The 18619-nt window shown below is 39.9% G+C and overlaps 1 protein-coding gene across 1 annotated transcript; it reads right to left on the bottom strand.

Annotated features, from left to right (window-relative positions):
• Window positions 1–690: 690 nt before the first annotated feature.
• On the bottom strand, window positions 691–16741 carry LOC125905973 (KN motif and ankyrin repeat domain-containing protein 1-like). The gene is made up of 12 exons (XM_049604322.1): window positions 16586–16741; window positions 14436–14539; window positions 10945–13530; window positions 10442–10579; window positions 9820–9928; window positions 8375–8551; window positions 8132–8219; window positions 7288–7507; window positions 2894–3036; window positions 2328–2528; window positions 1265–1363; window positions 691–1168 (listed from the first exon to the last, which is right to left on the bottom strand). The coding sequence occupies exons 2-12, from the start codon at window positions 14470–14472 to the stop codon at window positions 1106–1108; spliced, it is 3861 nt and encodes a 1286-aa protein (XP_049460279.1). The 5' UTR covers window positions 14473–14539; window positions 16586–16741; the 3' UTR covers window positions 691–1105.
• Between the last annotated feature and the right edge of the window lie 1878 nt (window positions 16742–18619).

Below are 18619 nucleotides of genomic sequence, written 5' to 3'. Positions count from 1 at the left end.
GTTGGCGAGACTCCCAATGACAGAAACACATGTTGCCAGGTATGAACACTCAAAAGATTGTGATAGTCTCCGTGACGCAAAATCGGGGTGAAAATCATGAAATGTGTACTAGCCTTAAGTGTGTGTATAGCATGACAAACCTCCCGTAGATTACAAAAAAACAAAGCATTTGGTTTTTGCAAACATAAATGATGTACATGTTCAGTTGTGTTTAGAGTGAGGAATTGAGATCTGATCACAACTGGTCACTCACGCATGTGGAGATGCATTCTAATGCCAGGTGTGAACAGACAGATTTAGAGCTGTCCACTTGTGATCAGATCACACAAGACACATGTTAGTACCAGGTGTAAACAGGGCCCTAGAAAGAGAAGTGCTGCAGTTATGTGTACTTGTATGTAGCAGTAGATTTGGTGTTTGGTAAAATGACAAAGTGAAACATGTTCAAAATATCAACATCATGCTTCATAATTTTTCTAATTAAGCAGCACAGATACAGCAAAAGTATCTACTTATAAATACATACTTTTTTATATTACAATAAAAATATGAATGTACAAAATTTACCTATTTTAAGGTTTAAAGTTTTTTTTTTCTCAGAACAATTGACAAAATCAAGATTATTTGCAGATATTTATGATCTTTTTTAAATTGATTTACATATTTACTCACACATCTTTATGAGTTTGATGCTATTGTATACTTTTTGTATCTTCTTATTTTCTTGTGGAATTACAAATATTTCTAAAATTTTGAGAAACTTTGAGATGACAATATACTGTATAATATATGATTGCAGGGTGCATCAATAACTATTAACTTGTATGAATAAAGAATAGAAATATACTCTGCCATACATATATTACCTACTTAGCTACAATATACATTAATACACACTATGTAATGTTATACTATGCAGATGCTACACTAGAAGATGCAGATCATTGGAGAATAACTAGCATTCTGTCAAATGGAAAAAGGAATCAGTTTGACGAATTTGGTATCCAACTGTAAGTTCAAAACTGATCCTATTAAAATTCTTCAAAACTGAATCACCTCATGAATAAGATTCAAGACGCAATTATTCAGGCTTTGGGGCATCACCTCATTCAAGGAAATTTCTGCCACCAGAAGAGGAGAGGGACTTGCCACTGTGACGAGCAGCTGCCTGTTAAGACACACAAACACAATAAACAAATTTTTGGAAAACTATGCACATGTATACTTAGTTTAAGTGTTAGTGTGAAAATGTTGATCCACATACTCCTGTCTGTCCTTTGGAGAAGTTAGCATGTGCATAAAGGAGCACAGCGATGTCATTATGTCCTGCCTCCAGTGCAATGGACAGGGCTGTGCTTTCATCCTGTAAACACATATGCATAAATACATTTTTAGAGTTTTTGTTGTTTATTGTACATTTACAAATGGACAAAGTATATTGCACATATTTAACTGACTGTATGTCTCCAAAATACAACCACATAGGTCATTTTTACATGCAGAAATTACAACTTACATTTCTGTTTTTTGTCAAGTGCTGACCTCTTGTGGTCATGGTAATTATTACAGGAGCAAAGGAGAAAGTCAGGTGATGTAGGTGGGTGGAACAAAGGGGAGGTAGATGGGTCAAACAAGCAAAGGACTTCCATCCAGGAGATCAGTATTCATGTCTCGTGTTAAACCGAGAGTCAGAGTGGAGTGATTTTACCATTCTAACATGGTATGTTGTAGTGTGTGTAACATGATGTTTGGGATGTGATGTGTGTAATGTACGTCACATAAAATGTCACCTTACGTTACATTACGTTACGTTAGGAACAAACGTACTCATAGATATGGATTTCGGGGGCCACAGGGGACACTTGCACTTTGAACCCCCCCTAATAAAATCATGGGAGATGAACTTTTATTTTGACAAAATTGGAAACATTTACACCATAAACTGGTGCAGAAAAGGCATGGCACAAATTGGTGTGCATAAAAATTCACCAAGGGATTTTCGCCTTAACCCAACCACGTAGCTTTTATGCAACTGCAACTGTTTCACGTCATCAATCATGTTAAAAGCTGTGACTGTTCACAGTCATATATGAGCTATTCTGTCGTTCACCTGTAGGTCCACTAATTTAGGAAACACTGGTGGGTTGGAGGACTTGTTGATTTAATTATACTACGTCTTCGCCTTTGTTTCCTTGACATATTAAATGGAAAGTGTTCACTCTCAGCTTTCATAAATATGTGAGACAAAGTTGGAATGTTTCAGCTTCACAGCTTGAAGCCACCACATTTACAGAAGCTGCACAGAGGGGCAGTAATGACTCACGTACGCTATCAGTCAGGGTGGCATCACAGTCTGGCTGTGCCAGCAGTAATCTAACAATGTCGGCATGGCCATGCTCGCTCGCACACATCAGCGCTGTGGAGCCCTCATCGTCCTGGAGGTTGACCTCCGCCCCCTGTGCCAAGAGCGCCTGCACCATGTCCATCCTGCCGTGGCTCACAGCCAGCATCAGAGCTGTCTGACCTGCCTGGGTGGCAGAAGACAGAGGTGAAACACAGGACATAGGGTTAATGATGTTGAGTCAAATATAGAATCATAACTTTGTGGAATCAGGCAGGTCACTCTTTCTCCCTTCTCCACTTACTGAATACAATTTTGGAAAAAAACATGTAATTTGGAACTTACGTATAATTGGTTAGATTAATTTATGTCTATGCAGGCAATTCCAATCAACCACAGCCTGCTATCTATATTTTCAAATTTAAGATTTGATTTAAGATTTTTAGCAAATCAGCAACAGGAATTATGTAGTTATTTCACAGCAAAATGTAGACACAATTTAGAGAATTGCAGGACATCACAATCACTACCATTACCTGAGAACAGACTGACCTGGCTGGCCTTGGCATTGACATCTCCTTTTGTGAAGAGCTGCTCCACAACTCTCATGTCCTCTGGACTGTCTACTGCTGCGAGTGCAGCCAACATGATGGGCGTGTAGCCTGCTTTGTTCTGCTGATTGACATTACACACCTCTGTAGCAATGGTGGTCAATCAGGTTGAACAGAGGAAACAGGAGAGGGGACAGCAGAAAAATGTCAGGCAGTTAAAGGTTTTTATCTTCATTCATGTATTGCCATTATTTGCAAACTCTTTCCACCTACACTGACTGAATCAACTTTTATACTGAAATACCTTCACAAAAAAAAAAATCTATGTGAAAATGTCAAATTAAATGGTCCTACCCCAAAGGTCATTCATTGTGTAGACTCATAGACATGGACGAATGTTAGCACTTTCAAAAGCCATGCTTTAATTGCACAACAGCAATGATACAAATACATTTTAGCCTTGCTCCAAGTGTCCTCAAATTACTGTGGCTGCATTGCTGTGCGCAATTAAAAGTTCTCAAAGGCATGCTTTTTTTGAAAGCTAAAATTCCACATAGTTTAAATTCCAGCTTGACTCTGCAAATGAGCAGTTTAAAACACTCACTCAAGGCATCCTGTGAATTCATTTAATGCATTCCCCTTCTCTTTCAAATGGGATTCAATTATTTGTTATTTTTTTATTCTCAGTTATAGTGTACACAGATGTTTTGGATGTAGTTAAAATTGCTTTTTAGGATGGGGTAATAGTAGCCCAGTCCTCATTTTGAGCAACATAATAAAATAGTTATGCTTCTTCCATCATTAACATTGCAAACATAACAATATTCATCAATCTGTGACACAGAGGATTAGAATTTTGCTGATTATATGCTTTTATTCCACTTGTCTTAGACCAGACAGAGGTAGATCCAATCTCCTCTAAAAGCTATAGCAATGCTTTTGGATAAAAATAAGAAAGAATACTTTATCTCCTCCATTAGGACACTTATTCAATGTCTGCCTGTTCAATTTATATTGATTAAGCCTCTGAATGGCCTGGACCTGAATTATATTTCCAAACCTTTGATCCCTTTTAGACCTGTGCAATAAGCTAGAGAAAAGGTTGGAACAGTACATTATGGTTTTAGAAGTGGAAAGCACATCTTTACTTCTAATTTTAAAAAGAACTGTGTTTGGAAAAATTATACCACCTGCAGTAGAGGTTAGAGAAATTTCGGGCACTGTGGTAGGAGTGCAGAACTTCTAAGGATCAATAACACATTTTACCAAGTACAAGCTAGATGAAGTGCATGCACTTTTTAAGTGTGGTGTATTTATTGTTTTGTCAATAAAACATCTGTTTTGGCTGGTTATGCAACAGTCAACAAAATGTAATTTATTCCTCCTACTGTTGTAACAAGCCATTATCCTTATTATCCTTCAGAGTTTAAAATTAATGCTCTTAGGTTAGACAGCAGCATTAAAGAAGACCTATTATGCTTTTCCTTATTTTCTCTCACATATAATATTACAATGATGGATGTTCCCATTAGATGTGGCCAAAGTTTCAAATAATGAGGTAAGGTAATGTAAAAGTATCCCTGTGAGCAAAAAACCTCAAGCTTCAGGCAATTCTGAATAAATTATAATATAATGTAATGTGACAGATTTGTTTATATGGTCATGCGCTCCAGGCATACCACTTCATTACGTAGCCTACACTGCTATATGTACCAATAAGCTAACATCAAGGATACCTGTGATCTTGGTTGCTGACGTTGTTAATTTCTCCCCAATTTTTGATCATAACTGTACTGGAAAATTTCTGGTTGTGCTTTTATTATTTCATTTCAATGGGAGAGAGTCCCGCCTTACACATGCAAACATCAGAGAAACGTGTAAACTTGGTTGCTGATGTTGTTTATTTTTATCTGATCTTGGATCAGATTCCTGTTGGGACATGTCTAGCTGTGTTTTGAAGCTTTTATTGGTGATTTTCATGGTAGAAAGGGCTGTTATTCTCCATTAGAGTCAGTCCCCTAGCTGCAATGATGGTGTAGAGACAAGATGCAAAAGACCTGGAAATGCTGCCCGATCAGAGCAGACTGCACTTTTTTTGAAGGGCGGCTTTAAGAGACAGGCGCCAAAACGGAGCATTCTCAGACAGAGGGTGAATTTGGGAGTTCCAGCACAGACAGTTTGAGGAAAATTCAGTATTTTTGACCATCAAAGCATGTAATCATTTATTTTGGGCTTGTACTAGTACAAGTATGAACCTGAAAATTAACATAAAAGGTCCTCTTCAAGATAAAAGAAAAAAAGAACAGTCTATTAAGTCAATAGTGTACACATATTTTTTTAGATACAAAAGGACCTCATGATCCAGATAGAAGAGTAAGATGGGGGATGATTCCCCCCTTGAGAACAAAGTCAATTTGTTACATGATGGTGATGCATAAACCAACACACTGTTGGGAGAAATAAATAGATGCAGTAGCCAATTTTGTTGTTAAAGCTAAAAAAATGAGTATCTTGTATCTGGGTACATATATATATATATATATATACAGTACAGGCCAAAAGTTTGGACACACCTTCTCATTCAATGCGTTTTCTTTATTTTCATGACTATTTACATTGTAGATTCTCACTGAAGGCATCAAAACTATGAATGAACACATGTGGAGTAATGTACTTAACAAAAAAAGGTGAAATAACTGAAAACATGTTTTATATTCTAGTTTCTTCAAAATAGCCACCCTTTGCTCTGATTACTGCTTTGCACACTCTTGGCATTCTCTCCATGAGCTTCAAGAGGTAGTCACCTGAAATGGTTTCCACTTCACAGGTGTGCCTTATGGCAAGAACCAATCAGCTAACTAAAGAAAAACGAGTGGCCATCATTACTTTAAGAAATGAAGGTCAGTCAGTCCGGAAAATTGCAAAAACTTTAAATGTGTCCCCAAGTGGAGTCGCAAAAACCATCAAGCGCTACAACGAAACTGGCACACATGAGGATCGACCCAGGAAAGGAAGACCAAGAGTCACCTCTGCTTCTGAGGATAAGTTCATCCGAGTCACCAGCCTCAGAAATCGCAAGTTAACAGCAGCTCAGATCAGAGACCAGATGAATGCCACACAGAGTTCTAGCAGCAGACCCATCTCTAGAACAACTGTTAAGAGGAGACTGCGCCAATCTTCATGGTCAAATAGCTGCTAGGAAACCACTGCTAAGGAGAGGCAACAAGCAGAAGAGATTTGTTTGGGCCAAGAAACACAAGGAATGGACATTAGACCAGTGGAAATCTGTGCTTTGGTCTGATGAGTCCAAATTTGAGATCTATGGTTCCAACCGCCGTGTCTTTGTGAGACGCAGAAAAGGTGAACGGATGGATTCCACATGCCTGGTTCCCACTGTGAAGCATGGGGGAGGAGGTGTGATGGTGTGGGGGTGTTTTGCTGGTGACACTGTTGGGGATTTATTCAAAATTGCAGGCACACTGAACCAGCATGGCTACCACAGCATCCTGCAGCGACATGCCATCCCATCCGGTTTGCGTTTAGTTGGACGATCATTTATTTTTCAACAGGACAATGACCCCAAACACACCTCCAGGCTGTGTAAGGGCTATTTGACCAAGAAGGAGAGTGATGGAGTGCTGCGGCAGATGACCTGGCCTCCACAGTCACCGGACCTGAACCCAATCGAGATGGTTTGGGGTGAGCTGGACCGCAGAGTGAAGGCAAAGGGGCCAACAAGTGCTAAACACCTCTGGGAACTCCTTCAAGACTGTTGGAAAACCATTTCAGGTGACTACCTCTTGAAGCTCATGGAGAGAATGCCAAGAGTGTGCAAAGCAGTAATCAGAGCAAAGGATGGCTATTTTGAAGAAACTAGAATATAAAACATGTTTTCAGTTATTTCACCTTTTTTTGTTAAGTACATAACTCCACATGTGTTCATTCATAGTTTTGATGCCTTCAGTGAGAATCTACAATGTAAATAGTCATGAAAATAAAGAAAACGCATTGAATGAGAAGGTGTGTCCAAACTTTTGGCCTGTACTGTATATATATATATATGTATGTATATCAAAACTTTTTATGTACAACTTAATATAAATACATAGATCACTATTGTACTGTGACAAAAAATTTGACTAGTTTACCCTAAAACAGTTCTGATGGAATAAATTATAAAAATGCAGCATTTCAGCCACTCACTATTGCATACCCATTTAATGCATCTTACCCTATCTTACCCAACCCAGTTCTTCAATTCAGCCTATTTGCCCCCTAGTGGCTATAGGGGAGCATAGTATGTCTACTACTGATGACACACTGAAGCAGAACACCAAGCCAGAATGTTGTTAGAATACATAATGACCTCTAGTTTCTCTGGGACGATTACTTTACCTGCATCAAGCAATTTCTTGACAATGCCAAAGTTGGAGTGAGACACACTGTAGTGCAGAGCCGTGTTTCCATTGCCATCAGCCATATTTGCTACATGTTGTAGTACCAAAGGTGAAATGACCCGAAATGTAGACAAGTAGTCTCCCATAGTGTCTGGAGCTGCTGACTTGTGGCTGGATACGGAGAACCACTCTTGCTGGATTGTTTGTAGACAGTCATGCTGCAAGAGACAAAAGAAAGTAAAAAACATCAATGTGTTTGTATGGATCCATATATGCCTTGCAAGTTGCCATAATTCACAGTGTGCAGAGCAATTCCGGCTTTGAATAGGAAGGATGTGACTGAAAGAGCGAAGACAAAGAGCATAACAAAGCAACAAGTCACTGTTAAAATGTTCAACACAATATCACAAAGGAAGAGGCTTAGGAATCTGTCTTCATATAATCCATAAAAAGTTTGTGGCACGTTGAGAGCTGTGTTTGTCAGCATGTCTCATTATTAAATCTGTCTTTATTTTTTCTTTTCAATTAGTTCTTTTGAACTAACAATTATTATGATGGGAGTGAGGAGTCACTTTCGCTTGCAAATTTTTTCAAGTTAAGGAAAACTGCAGTGACAGAAAATTACAGAGCTGACACATTCCTGAGCTTCTTACATTCAATGCCAAAGCCATTTCTTTTTAAATGACATACTTAAACACACCCTGCCCCTGCAACTCTCCACACCCAACCAGTGACATACCATAAACCATGTGCGCGCGGGCGCACACACACACACACACACAGACACACACACACACACACAAAGTGACCTTCACAGGCTCTCTGAATATAACAAAACATACCAATTCCCTGCTGGATAAAGCTGTGTCATCACTCAGGTGCATCTTTAAGGCTTGACAAGCAGAAAACATCTTTTCACTTAACTTAGACCTGAAAGGAATAAAATGCTACAGGTTACACAGTGTGAGTTCAAAACTGAGCGTACCCTTCAAATGTTAGACTGACACAGTGAAATATCAAGACTGATGGGTTATAATCATACTCTACTGAGATTTTGGGGCTTAACACTTTCTGGACTACATTACCTCTGTGCATGTGATTTTGCAGACCCTTTAGATCCCTTGTTGGGTCCAACTTTGCCCTTTCTTCCTTGCGTTCCATCTTGAGAAGCCTCTCTTGATTTTTTATTACCTCGCTTTTCCACTTCTTCAGAGTTAGCCTTCTCACTGGCAGAGAGCTCATAAGATGACATGGGGTCCAATCTCAGGACAGAACACAGGAGTTAAAAGAATTAATTTTGGTATTTTTCAACCTGGACCCATGTTTTTGTGCCTAAGCCACCAATGGGAACAACAACTTTTGAAATTGGGCCAGTATTGAGCAAGACGGCTATAGACAGCAGGGGCAAACCAGGTTGCAATGTTACCATTTGGGGCATTTGTGCACCTTCAATGTACATCTGCTAAAAGTGCTAGTTTTTGCCACTGACATGTTAAGATTATTATTTCAAGTTTCTGACAACATTAAGGAAAGGATCCCTATAGAGACAGACCTTCTTGTTAAAGATTAAGATCTTTTTTTTAAAGATAATTTTTGGGGCTTTTGCCTTTAACTGGAGATGGTGGGTGGCGGGGGGGCTGCAGGCTGGAATCAAGCCCCCAGCCACTGCGGCAAGGACACTGCTGTTGTACATGGGACACCTGCTCTACCCATCAAGCTACTGTGTACCCCAAGTGTAAGATCCTTTTTGTTTAACCAGAAACAGCCCCAAAATTGCTGACGAAAAAGTCACCAGATTCCATTTAAATACTCATACTTCATTCAAAGACGAAAGAAACAAAATAAAACTCACAAAAACAGACATGGTTCATCTTTCCACTAACCCAACAATCACCAACTTTGGTTTGGTTGAAATAAACCTGTAATTCACCCAGTCAGATGTGAAAATACGCTGGCTCTATACATGCTTAAATTATTATTTATCCAAGTAGAGTCTGGTGGGTTTGGCGATAGCAGTTTGGGGCTGTTTCTTGTTAAACAAAATAGATCTTACTCTTATATGAAAAGAAGGAATTCTTACCATAAATAGTCAGACAATTCAAATAATAATCTGAGCCTGTCAGTGGCAAAAACAAGCACCACTACTGGACATACACTGGCAGTGCGAACATGCCCTGAATGATTACATTGCAGCCTGTTTTCTGCTGCCGGCTGCAGCCCTGTCACTCAATACTGGACCAATTTCAAAACTTGTTGTTCCATCAGTCATTACTTTGTTAGGTAAGGGATGTCTGAGGAACAGCTGCTGGGCTCAGAACATTGCACAGCATTAAAATTCTTCTAAGACGAGTTACTTAGTGTGCGGATCTATTTCTGTCTACTTTCCCAGTAGCCATTTAGACACAAAAAACAGGGGGAAAAGGGCTCAGGTTGAAAAATACCAAACTTACTCTTAAATGCAGTGAAATTATTAAGATATTGAGTTCTAAAGCGTTGTTGTAAAATATTTGTTCAGACATGAGATATTTACCCTGTGGTCACCCTCATAAACTTCATGCTCTTCCTGTTGCTGCTACAGCTTTGATCTCCATTTTGTTTCTTCATTACAGATCGCAGCACACCGGCTTTAGTTGATCTGTCTGGAAACAATAATGCAGCAATCTTAACATATTATGTATTTTATTAAATACAAAACATTCACAGAAACATGGACACCAACTCTGTCATTCTGGGCAGGACTTGGTGAGGATATATTCCTGATGCTTTGTATATTATTAGAAATCTGAAGGCCTTTTAAAAAGAGAAAGCTTTCGCTGACACCAGCTCCTCCTATGAAGCCATTCAATTTTAGACCCTCGGCCACAAACTGGTATGTGGTATGAAACGCCCTCCAAAACCAGATATCATTCCAAACATTACAAGTGTATCCCTCAGAGAATCAACTTGCCAAGCCAAAGGCAGCCACTTCCTCTAAACCTAACACAAGTAAACAAGGCCTTGGGAGCGGTCTGGACGTCAAATATTTTTAAACTAGAGAACTTCCGCACAGACAGTATTCTTACATATCTTGTGTTTACTGTATTTCGGTATTTCACATGAAGATGAACTTTAGCAGCCCCACACACACACACACACACACACACACACTTCACCTTGCAGAGCTGAGGATGCCTGTTGTTCCAACATCTGTATCATTCTTTTCACCTCTGAATCATTGCCACCCTGGTGGCAGGTTCCTGGGTTTGTTTTGTCAACTAATAGTTGAGATGGGGACTGAAACGTTCTGCTGACTGTGACAAAGAAAGAGGATATAAGTTTAGCACAAGCATGACATTACAAATATTGCATAGAGTATATTATATCATAATATTCCAACATTAAAGGTACCTGTTAGATTTTCTCACCACTAATGGCACTATGGAGCAACTGATCGGTAAGCTCCAATTTCTTTGCAAGTGCATAAATGATGTGACGCACATTTCATCGTCAGCATTCCAATAATGCAAAGGTTAAGCAATCTATATGGTGTACCTTATGCTATTCTACTGATCTGGTGGCATTAATATGCCAATAAATGAGAGGGATACAAGCAATGCTTTTATTTTTAAGAAAACTCCCCAAGTACCTTTAACACTAACCAAATCTACAGGGCTACCTGGAGGCCGAGAATCTACAGGATGGACTTCTGTTCCTTCTTGTGCTGCAGCTTTGTTATTGCAGAGCAGCTTGGAGCTGGCACTTCCTTGGCTGCTGTGTTGTTGGACAAGCCCTTCCCTCTGCTGAGTGTAGTTCTCTGTGAGCAGGTCTCCGTGCTCCCTGAGGAGCCAATGCATCTTCTCTATGTAATGGTTCAGCTCGGGGTCCCACTGGGACTGCGAAGATTGCTGGATAATCTGGCCAGAGGTACTGGATGAAACTGACAAATCTCGTATCCTCCCCTCCCCTACTCCGATGCTCCTTGTTGTGATAGGGTCAGGTAGATGGGAGGGTCCAGAGGCCATGTTTCGGGTTTTCAGTCCCACCAGGAAATTCTCATTAATGTTCGTGAATCCAACACCAGCATCTCGGGTTACCTTGGCGGGTGTCCCTATTGTTCGTTTTAGGGCACTTCCTGGCAGATCTGCAGTTCCTACACCAATCGTGCAGGTCTCTGGGGTGCATTTGATGTCTCTGACCCTGTGGCCCACTGACACTGTCCTAGTGACAATCTGAGTGGTGTTGGTGTGCTTGTCTTGCGTACTTAGGATAGTGTTAGTGCTGGAGTCTGCATTGAAGGCATGTCTGGTGTTGGTAAAGCGAGACACTGAACTGGATACAGTGTTGGTACGCTGAGAAGCTGTCTGAGGAGATGCCATGATTCCCAGATCCACTCCTCTGACTTGATCTGTGGCAATACCTTGAGAGACCACTTCCTTTGCCTCGCAGATGATCACATCAACAGAACAGTCCCCACAACCCACTGAATGATAATTAATCTGTCCTTTCTTAGACCCTAGATTCTCCACTGGTACCACTGTGTTGGTTTCTGCATCACATAATTTTATCTCCATCCCAACTCCTTGTGTGTTTGTTAAAATTTGGATACCAACGCCCTTTTCCGCGGTCTCCACTCGCTCCCTGACCTCCCAGTGGCTCATGGGTACATCTGGTCCTATACAAACATTCTTCAGCTCAGGTCTACAACAAGATACTCCCACAGTCTTCACCTCTGTCACCTCCCCTGTGCTGGCATCTCGGAGCTCTGTGTGATTACCTACTCCCTGGCTTGCGGTGTGAGGTCTCGCCTCAACGCCTGTACTCACAGTGGAGGGCCTCGCAAATGAGGCTTTATCAGCTCGGTTCCTAGCTCCTGCAGCCTGTAGCTCCAGTTTCAGTCGACTCATCTCTGTCTGAAGAGCTGATTCTTTCAACTCTGCTTCTAACTGACAAATTCTCTCCTTCAAGGCGCCAATTATTAGTTGTTGGGCATCAAGCTCTGCTTCCCGTTCTGGGTAAATTCCAAGATTAACTTCAGACACTTCAGTTGCAATAGACCTTGTCTCTACTTGATCAGTGTACACACATTTGTTTTCTTTTGTGGGTTTAGACAAGGTGATATCTACATCTTTATCAGTTCCAACTGCAACTGACTTGGTAGCCTTTTCAAACAGAGGGCCTTTTCCATGCCATGCTTGCAAATGTCTGCCCTTAATGGTTCTTTCCAATGCCTGCATCTCTTCTGTCAGTTGCCTAAACTCCCTGACGTTGGTGCAGTCACTTCTCATAATGCTCTGAGGTGTTTCTTCTTTATTCACCTTGTTTTCAATGTCAGACTTTTCCATGCTATATGCTCTCTTCCAGATCTCATCATTTATGTCCTCATTGTCACTATGGTTCTTGAGCTGAGACACCAGTTGCCGCTTTTCCTCCTGAAGGACTGAGATTTTTACCTGGAGGATAGGGATGATTGTCACCTGTTCCTCCAGTTCTTTCAGCCTCTGCAGAGCTACCACCATCTGGTCGCGGACATGCTGCAGGTGCACGGGGCCGAGACCTGTAACTGGGGTGGTTCTTCCAGAGCTCTGTGGGCTCAGCCTAAGGCATCCTGTGCTGCCTCTACTACCCAGGGACGAGCTAAGATGTAGATGCATATCACTTCCTGTGCCAGTAGGCTTGTTCCCATTGTTGTTGTGATTATATGCACCCAGGCCAGTGAAGGGGGAGAGAGACCCATGGGAGCTTACCCCTCCAAAGCTGGCCAGTCGACGACGGGGATGGGGCTGAGGTGGAGGCTGGCTCGTCCCCTCCTGATCTAAGTGTTTAAGGGTTTCCATTATGGTCTTTTCCATCACGGGGCTTTGTCTTTGTAAAGCAAGTGATCTTGCAGCAGGCTGAGGCTTTGACTCATTAGGTATCAGAGAGGTTGCCGGCCCTTCGTTCCTGGAGGGTTTGTTATCCAATGAGGAACCATGAGGTGGAGGAAGAGGAGGTCGACCTCTGGTTGTGGAAGACATGCCCAGTAGTCTTGTATCATCACTGCTAGATGATGACAAGGATTCTGCAGAATGCCACTGGCTGGATGAAATGCCACTTGGTGTTTTATCCACATTATTGACGGCCACTCTGGGCCTCCTCTTAAGGCTTAGCCGCTTAATGGTGGTGCCGTTTTGGAAACTGTCCACACAGTTGAGGTAGTCCTTGTTCGACTGATAGCTGTAGTCAATCTCCAGGTAGTGAGGAACACACTCCTCAGTGCTTTGAGCTGTTAGACCAACAGTGGAATAAACATAGTTTATTTCAGAGTAAAAACAAATCCAAAAAATGTACGTAATTGCATGTGATGAAAAATAAGTTAAGAAAATTTCCTGAATTGTGAGCTTAGGTTTAAAACTACAAAACTAGACATTAAATGTACAACAGAACCCCCATGATATTTCAGAAACTGTTTTTAACTCTTCAAAACAAAAATATTACTCAGGCAAAAAACTAAATATGCAATAGAAAATACAACCTTCAAGGCTTTTTACATTGTTTTTCATTGCTATAAACTCTCTGCCCTTAGTTTCTCCTTAGTTTCTTAGTTTTCTTTCCTTACCTCAGTATTGTACGCTCATCAGTGACCGTTTGTATTCCAGTCTGGAGTCTTTCTTCTATCACTGAAATGTTTTTGACTATAAACTCTCTGAGTCTGTCCCACAAGAAGAGGAGGGACGGAAGAGGATTTACCAATTGTGTAGACACTCTGTTTTCAGTAGTCACTTCTCTCTAAATGGTATGTCTCTCTACATAGACTGAACCCACTCTATAATTACCATGCAAGTCTCCCTCAAAATGCCTGACCATATTCTTGGCAGGTTTTTTCAGCCACAGACATCTCCCAAGTATTTTAGCCAATAAACACAAAAATAAAAGTCACAGAAATCTTTTTCATTTATCAAATACTTGACACAAAAAAATGTAATCCATGAAACAGGTATAACTGTATTCAAATTGTAAAGGAATGTGTGTTTACATTGATGGAGATATTTCAGTCTATGCAATTTTTAAATTCCATTATAACCCCTATAAACAAACCGCTAGACATATTTTGTGCATTAGATATAACACTGAAGTTATGAAATGAAAAACTAGCATTTCAGCTATTTGGAAAGTAATGGTAATAGTTACCTGACACATTTCTCAAGACGTAACTGCCTTGAGCCATGAATGCGATTCAAAAAGTATCAATAATGGAGCAATCCCTTCATATCCAGTTGGAACTTTGAAACAGTCTGTGAAAAAAATTAGAAAGTTATGCATACTTTACTTCTTGATAATAAGCTTTTACTGTATGTATCATCCTACTGCATCAGTCGTTCACTCTCCCTCTTTCACAGCCCAGGTCCAGCAGTCAATAACAGCTAACCTTACAGTGCTTACATAAAGGAAATGCTATACTAGGCCATGACATATTATAGTTAATTCTGCAAAAAGTACAGTGAGCAAAAGGCTAAGCCTCAGTGCACAACAGTGACTCACCACATTACAATGCCATATCACTTTCTCATTAGTAAGCACCTTTTGTTCTCAGCACATGGAGGTTTTAAGGAGAGCAAAGAATGCACAACGGCTTTAGTTCTCAGAGAAAAGAACATTTAATTTATACACAAAGGGAAAATATAAGAGAAAAATATATACATATGTAACACTAAGGATATGTATGCATGGTATGTCTGTAACCGCTTATCCTATTCAGGGTCACAGGAGTGCTGGAGCCTATCCCAGCTGACATTGGGCAAGAGGCGGGATACACCCTGGAGAGGTCGCCAGACTATCACTGGGCTGACACATAAAGACAGACAACCATTCAAAATCAGGCTGTCTCCACACTGACATTTTCATCTGAAGCCCGAGTGAACACATGACATCAAGCCTCAGGCAGTAAATCCAATAAGTTTAGCAAGCTCTCTTTAGAGTCAGCCACAGTGACCGAAAGTACTATTTCTGCTGCTCTCAGATGAATGTTACAGAGTGACTTGGGAAAAGTCATTGTAGGGAAGCCGAGTCGAGTTTGCAGTTAAAGAGACAGAATAAATGCTTGGGGAACAAAAACAGAATCTGGAGCGAACGGATAAGGCATAAATGGGTTAGAGAGATCAGGAAAGACACAAAGAAATATAATTTCAATAGGCCTATATGGTTTAAAATGTATGTATGCTTTATGCCTTTTTGATTAATCCACATCAAAACACTGCATTGCTTGCATAAACAAAACTATTCAAATATATTTTCCATACTCACATATCCTCATCCAGTCACTCATTACACACAGACTGCCACCCAGAGGCCATGGGGATGTGTGTTATCGCTTCTGTTGGCACATAACTAAACACAGTATGCTTCACTTTTAGACTCAAACAACCATAACCATTTGGCACTCAATGCTGTTTGTTGTGTATCTTACTATTATTTGTGTTTTCCTACCAAAAGGAGTTGTTTCAGTGGCCATCAATGCTTTTTGTAACATTATTTATGAGACTCAAGGTGATTGGATTTTGCAGTTAAACTTTTTTTGTGTGTGTATGTGAAGTTATAAACACCTGGGGTTGCTGTCATTGGTATGCAGTATCTTAAAGTCAAATAGTCTACAAGAGGGTTCAGCAAATACATAATGTTTTCAGGCTTTCATCATTCAATATTTTCTTTTTTTCCTTGTTAATCATTAGTTAATTAAAACACTAAAAATTATTAAAATATGAAAAGGAAAGAGAAAATGACTCGTGGTAGTGAAAATATAGACCTTAAACTTCCGGTTTGTCTTAAGTGGTCACACGACAGAATGGTTTGGTCTAAGAAGTGTGTTTTTCCTGTTTCCTGGAATAGTCCAAAAGTTTCCCCCCCTCCCTTTCTCTATTTAGCAGGTGGTTTTAAAGTCCTCATTATCATTTAGCTTATAGTAGATGCAATTCACCAAGGAATCCCCTCTTGACACTCACAGAAAATGCTGAAACAGGTATGTGTTCCTAAAATTAACAAAGGTCTATTCTGTAGTTAAAGATGACATAAATGCAAAATGTCTCCTAAAAATGGACAACTGACTCTCGACCACCCCAAAACAATAATTAGCAAAGCTGGGTTTTGCTTAAGCCTGATGCCTTGTGGTCACGGTGAGAGAAGATGACTATGATACTATGAAACTATGCTATGATGCTGGTGCAAAACTCTTAGCTGACTTCCTTATGGTGAACATCATGTTTCATTTTTCTCTGTTTAAACTGAGCTCAGAGTCAGTGCGCGTTCACCTGTGCGAGCTAGCAAAGTGATGGGATGCCACTCACCTGAACAAGAGGAGACGGTAATAAGTTCAGGTGATGTAGAGGTTAAAAATAAGGCCGCAAAGTATCGGTTTGAAAATGTCGAAGAGCCTTTGTAGGCTTAAATGCGGTCGCGAGATTACCTTTTGTCCTTTACACTCCTTTATTTATATCCTTTTAACTGCGAAACGAAGTAAGTTTTCACTGAGCAGCGGTAGGACAGCTACTGCGCATGTGCACAGCGCTGTCAACATGCACAGCAGGTGCTCCTGGGAGTCACTTTGTGATGAATAGTCCTCAGTAAAATATTGATGATGTCTGTCTTTCTATTGAATCGATTACACAGCATAAATACTACATGTTTTTTTTCTCTCTGTTGTCTTTGGGGGATCTTTCTCACAACTTTCTGCAGGCTTCTCTATTAGATAAAGGCTGTTTAAGTGGCATGTTTTGACCACTGATCCACTGTCTGTCTTTTTTTTTTTTTTTTTTTTTTTTTAAGAAAATATTTCATTTTTTTAAACGAATTATAGTTTATTTATTTATTTATTTATTTATTTATTTATAGTGTATCATTAAAAATACAGTCATTTTTACTTCACTTCTCCCCCCAGTGACAAATCCTGTCAGTTATCTAAAACCATATAAAACTACATGATATTCTTTGTTTAAATATTCTGCATGGATTTAACTACACTATTCCACTATACTGCAAACAGGAAAAGAATCCAGGCACTCCAAACAAAAATGAGAATGAGGAAGGAAAGATTAGATTAAAAAGCCTTTAATATAGCCTAATGGCCAACTCCTTTAAAAAGCCAACATGTTTCGACCACTGTTGGTCTTCATCAGGGCTGGAGAAACAGATGCACCAAGGTGTGGTTTCATCTATACAGCAGCAGCAGCAGCCAATAAGAAACTGTCACGAGACAGTTAATGACATGACAGGCGAAGCCAATGAACCATGATGAATAAATCAGAGAATGAGAAAACAAGAAAAACACACAAAACATAACCAAAAGAAACATCAATCAAACTTAATAAAAATACTTTTTCTACATAGGCCGCACCAAAAGACGCCTGAGAGATTGTCTAGATCAGCATAAATATGCCATTAGAATTAAAAATCATGACTACCCCATCACCAGGCATTTTATTGAATATCACAATGCCAGTGACTCCTTACTGCGCATTGAGAGCATTGAGCACATTAAACCTATGGTTAGGGGTGGTGACAGAATACAGAGACTTAACCAAAGGGAAGCTTTTTGGATCCATCAGTTGGATACATTAAAATATCCTGGTCTTAATGAAGATATAGACCTTATGTTTCCTTTAATGTTTCTGTTATGTTTAATATGTTTATCATATCTTGAACATATGAATACTGGTTCGTGAGTATTTTATTAAGTTTGATGTTTCTTTTGGTTATGTTTTGTGTGTTTTTCTTGTTTTCTCATTCTCTGTGATTTATTCATCATGGTTCATTGGCTTCACCTGTCATGTCATTAACTGTCTCATGTGACAGTTTCTTATTGGCTGCTGCTGCTATATAGATGAAACCACACCTTGGTGCATCTGTTTCTCCAGCCCTGATGAAGACCAACAGTGGTCGAAACATGTTGGCTTTTTAATGAGTTGGCCATTATATTAAAGGCTTTTTAATCTAATCTTTCCTTCCTCATTCTCATTTTTGTTTGGAGTGCCTGGATTCTTTTCCTGTTTGCAGTATTTTGGAGTTCCCTCCTTTTTTGATACACTTTTGGATCTACACTCTACAACACAGAGCAACCAGTTACCTGTTTTTCACACTATTCCACTATTTTAATTGTTAAATTAAAAAAATACCCAAAAGTTGGTGACTCTCACATCCTGCAAGATGGTGCTGTACCAGAGCTGTTTTAATGTTGCTGAAAGTTTAAAGGATAAAGAAAGCGACTGCTTTTATTTGCAGAGAACTACAAAACCCAGGGATTGATTCAGGGCTCAGCAGAGTTAACAACAGGAAATGACCTGCTTCTTAGAATTGAATCTTTGCCCAGACTTCATTTATATTGA

The sequence above is a fragment of the Epinephelus fuscoguttatus genome, linkage group LG18 (assembly GCF_011397635.1).
Source record: "Epinephelus fuscoguttatus linkage group LG18, E.fuscoguttatus.final_Chr_v1".
NCBI lineage: Eukaryota > Metazoa > Chordata > Actinopteri > Perciformes > Serranidae > Epinephelus > Epinephelus fuscoguttatus.
The sequence above is the reverse complement of the archived record's forward strand: the minus strand, read 5'-3'. Positions and strand labels throughout refer to the sequence as shown.

Bases quoted from the DNA above. Each gene is read 5' to 3' on its own strand.
- LOC125905973 (XM_049604322.1), bottom strand. From the start codon at position 14,472: ATGGCTCAAGGCAGTTACGTCTTGAGAAATGTGTCAG. The intron at 3,037-7,287 runs GTAAAGTAATCG...CCATTGCTACAG, and splicing joins CAAGAAATTGCTTGATGCAG to AGGTGTGTAATGTCAATCAG. The intron at 1,169-1,264 runs GTATGTGGATCA...GTGTCTTAACAG, and splicing joins TCTCCAAAGGACAGACAGGA to GCAGCTGCTCGTCACAGTGG.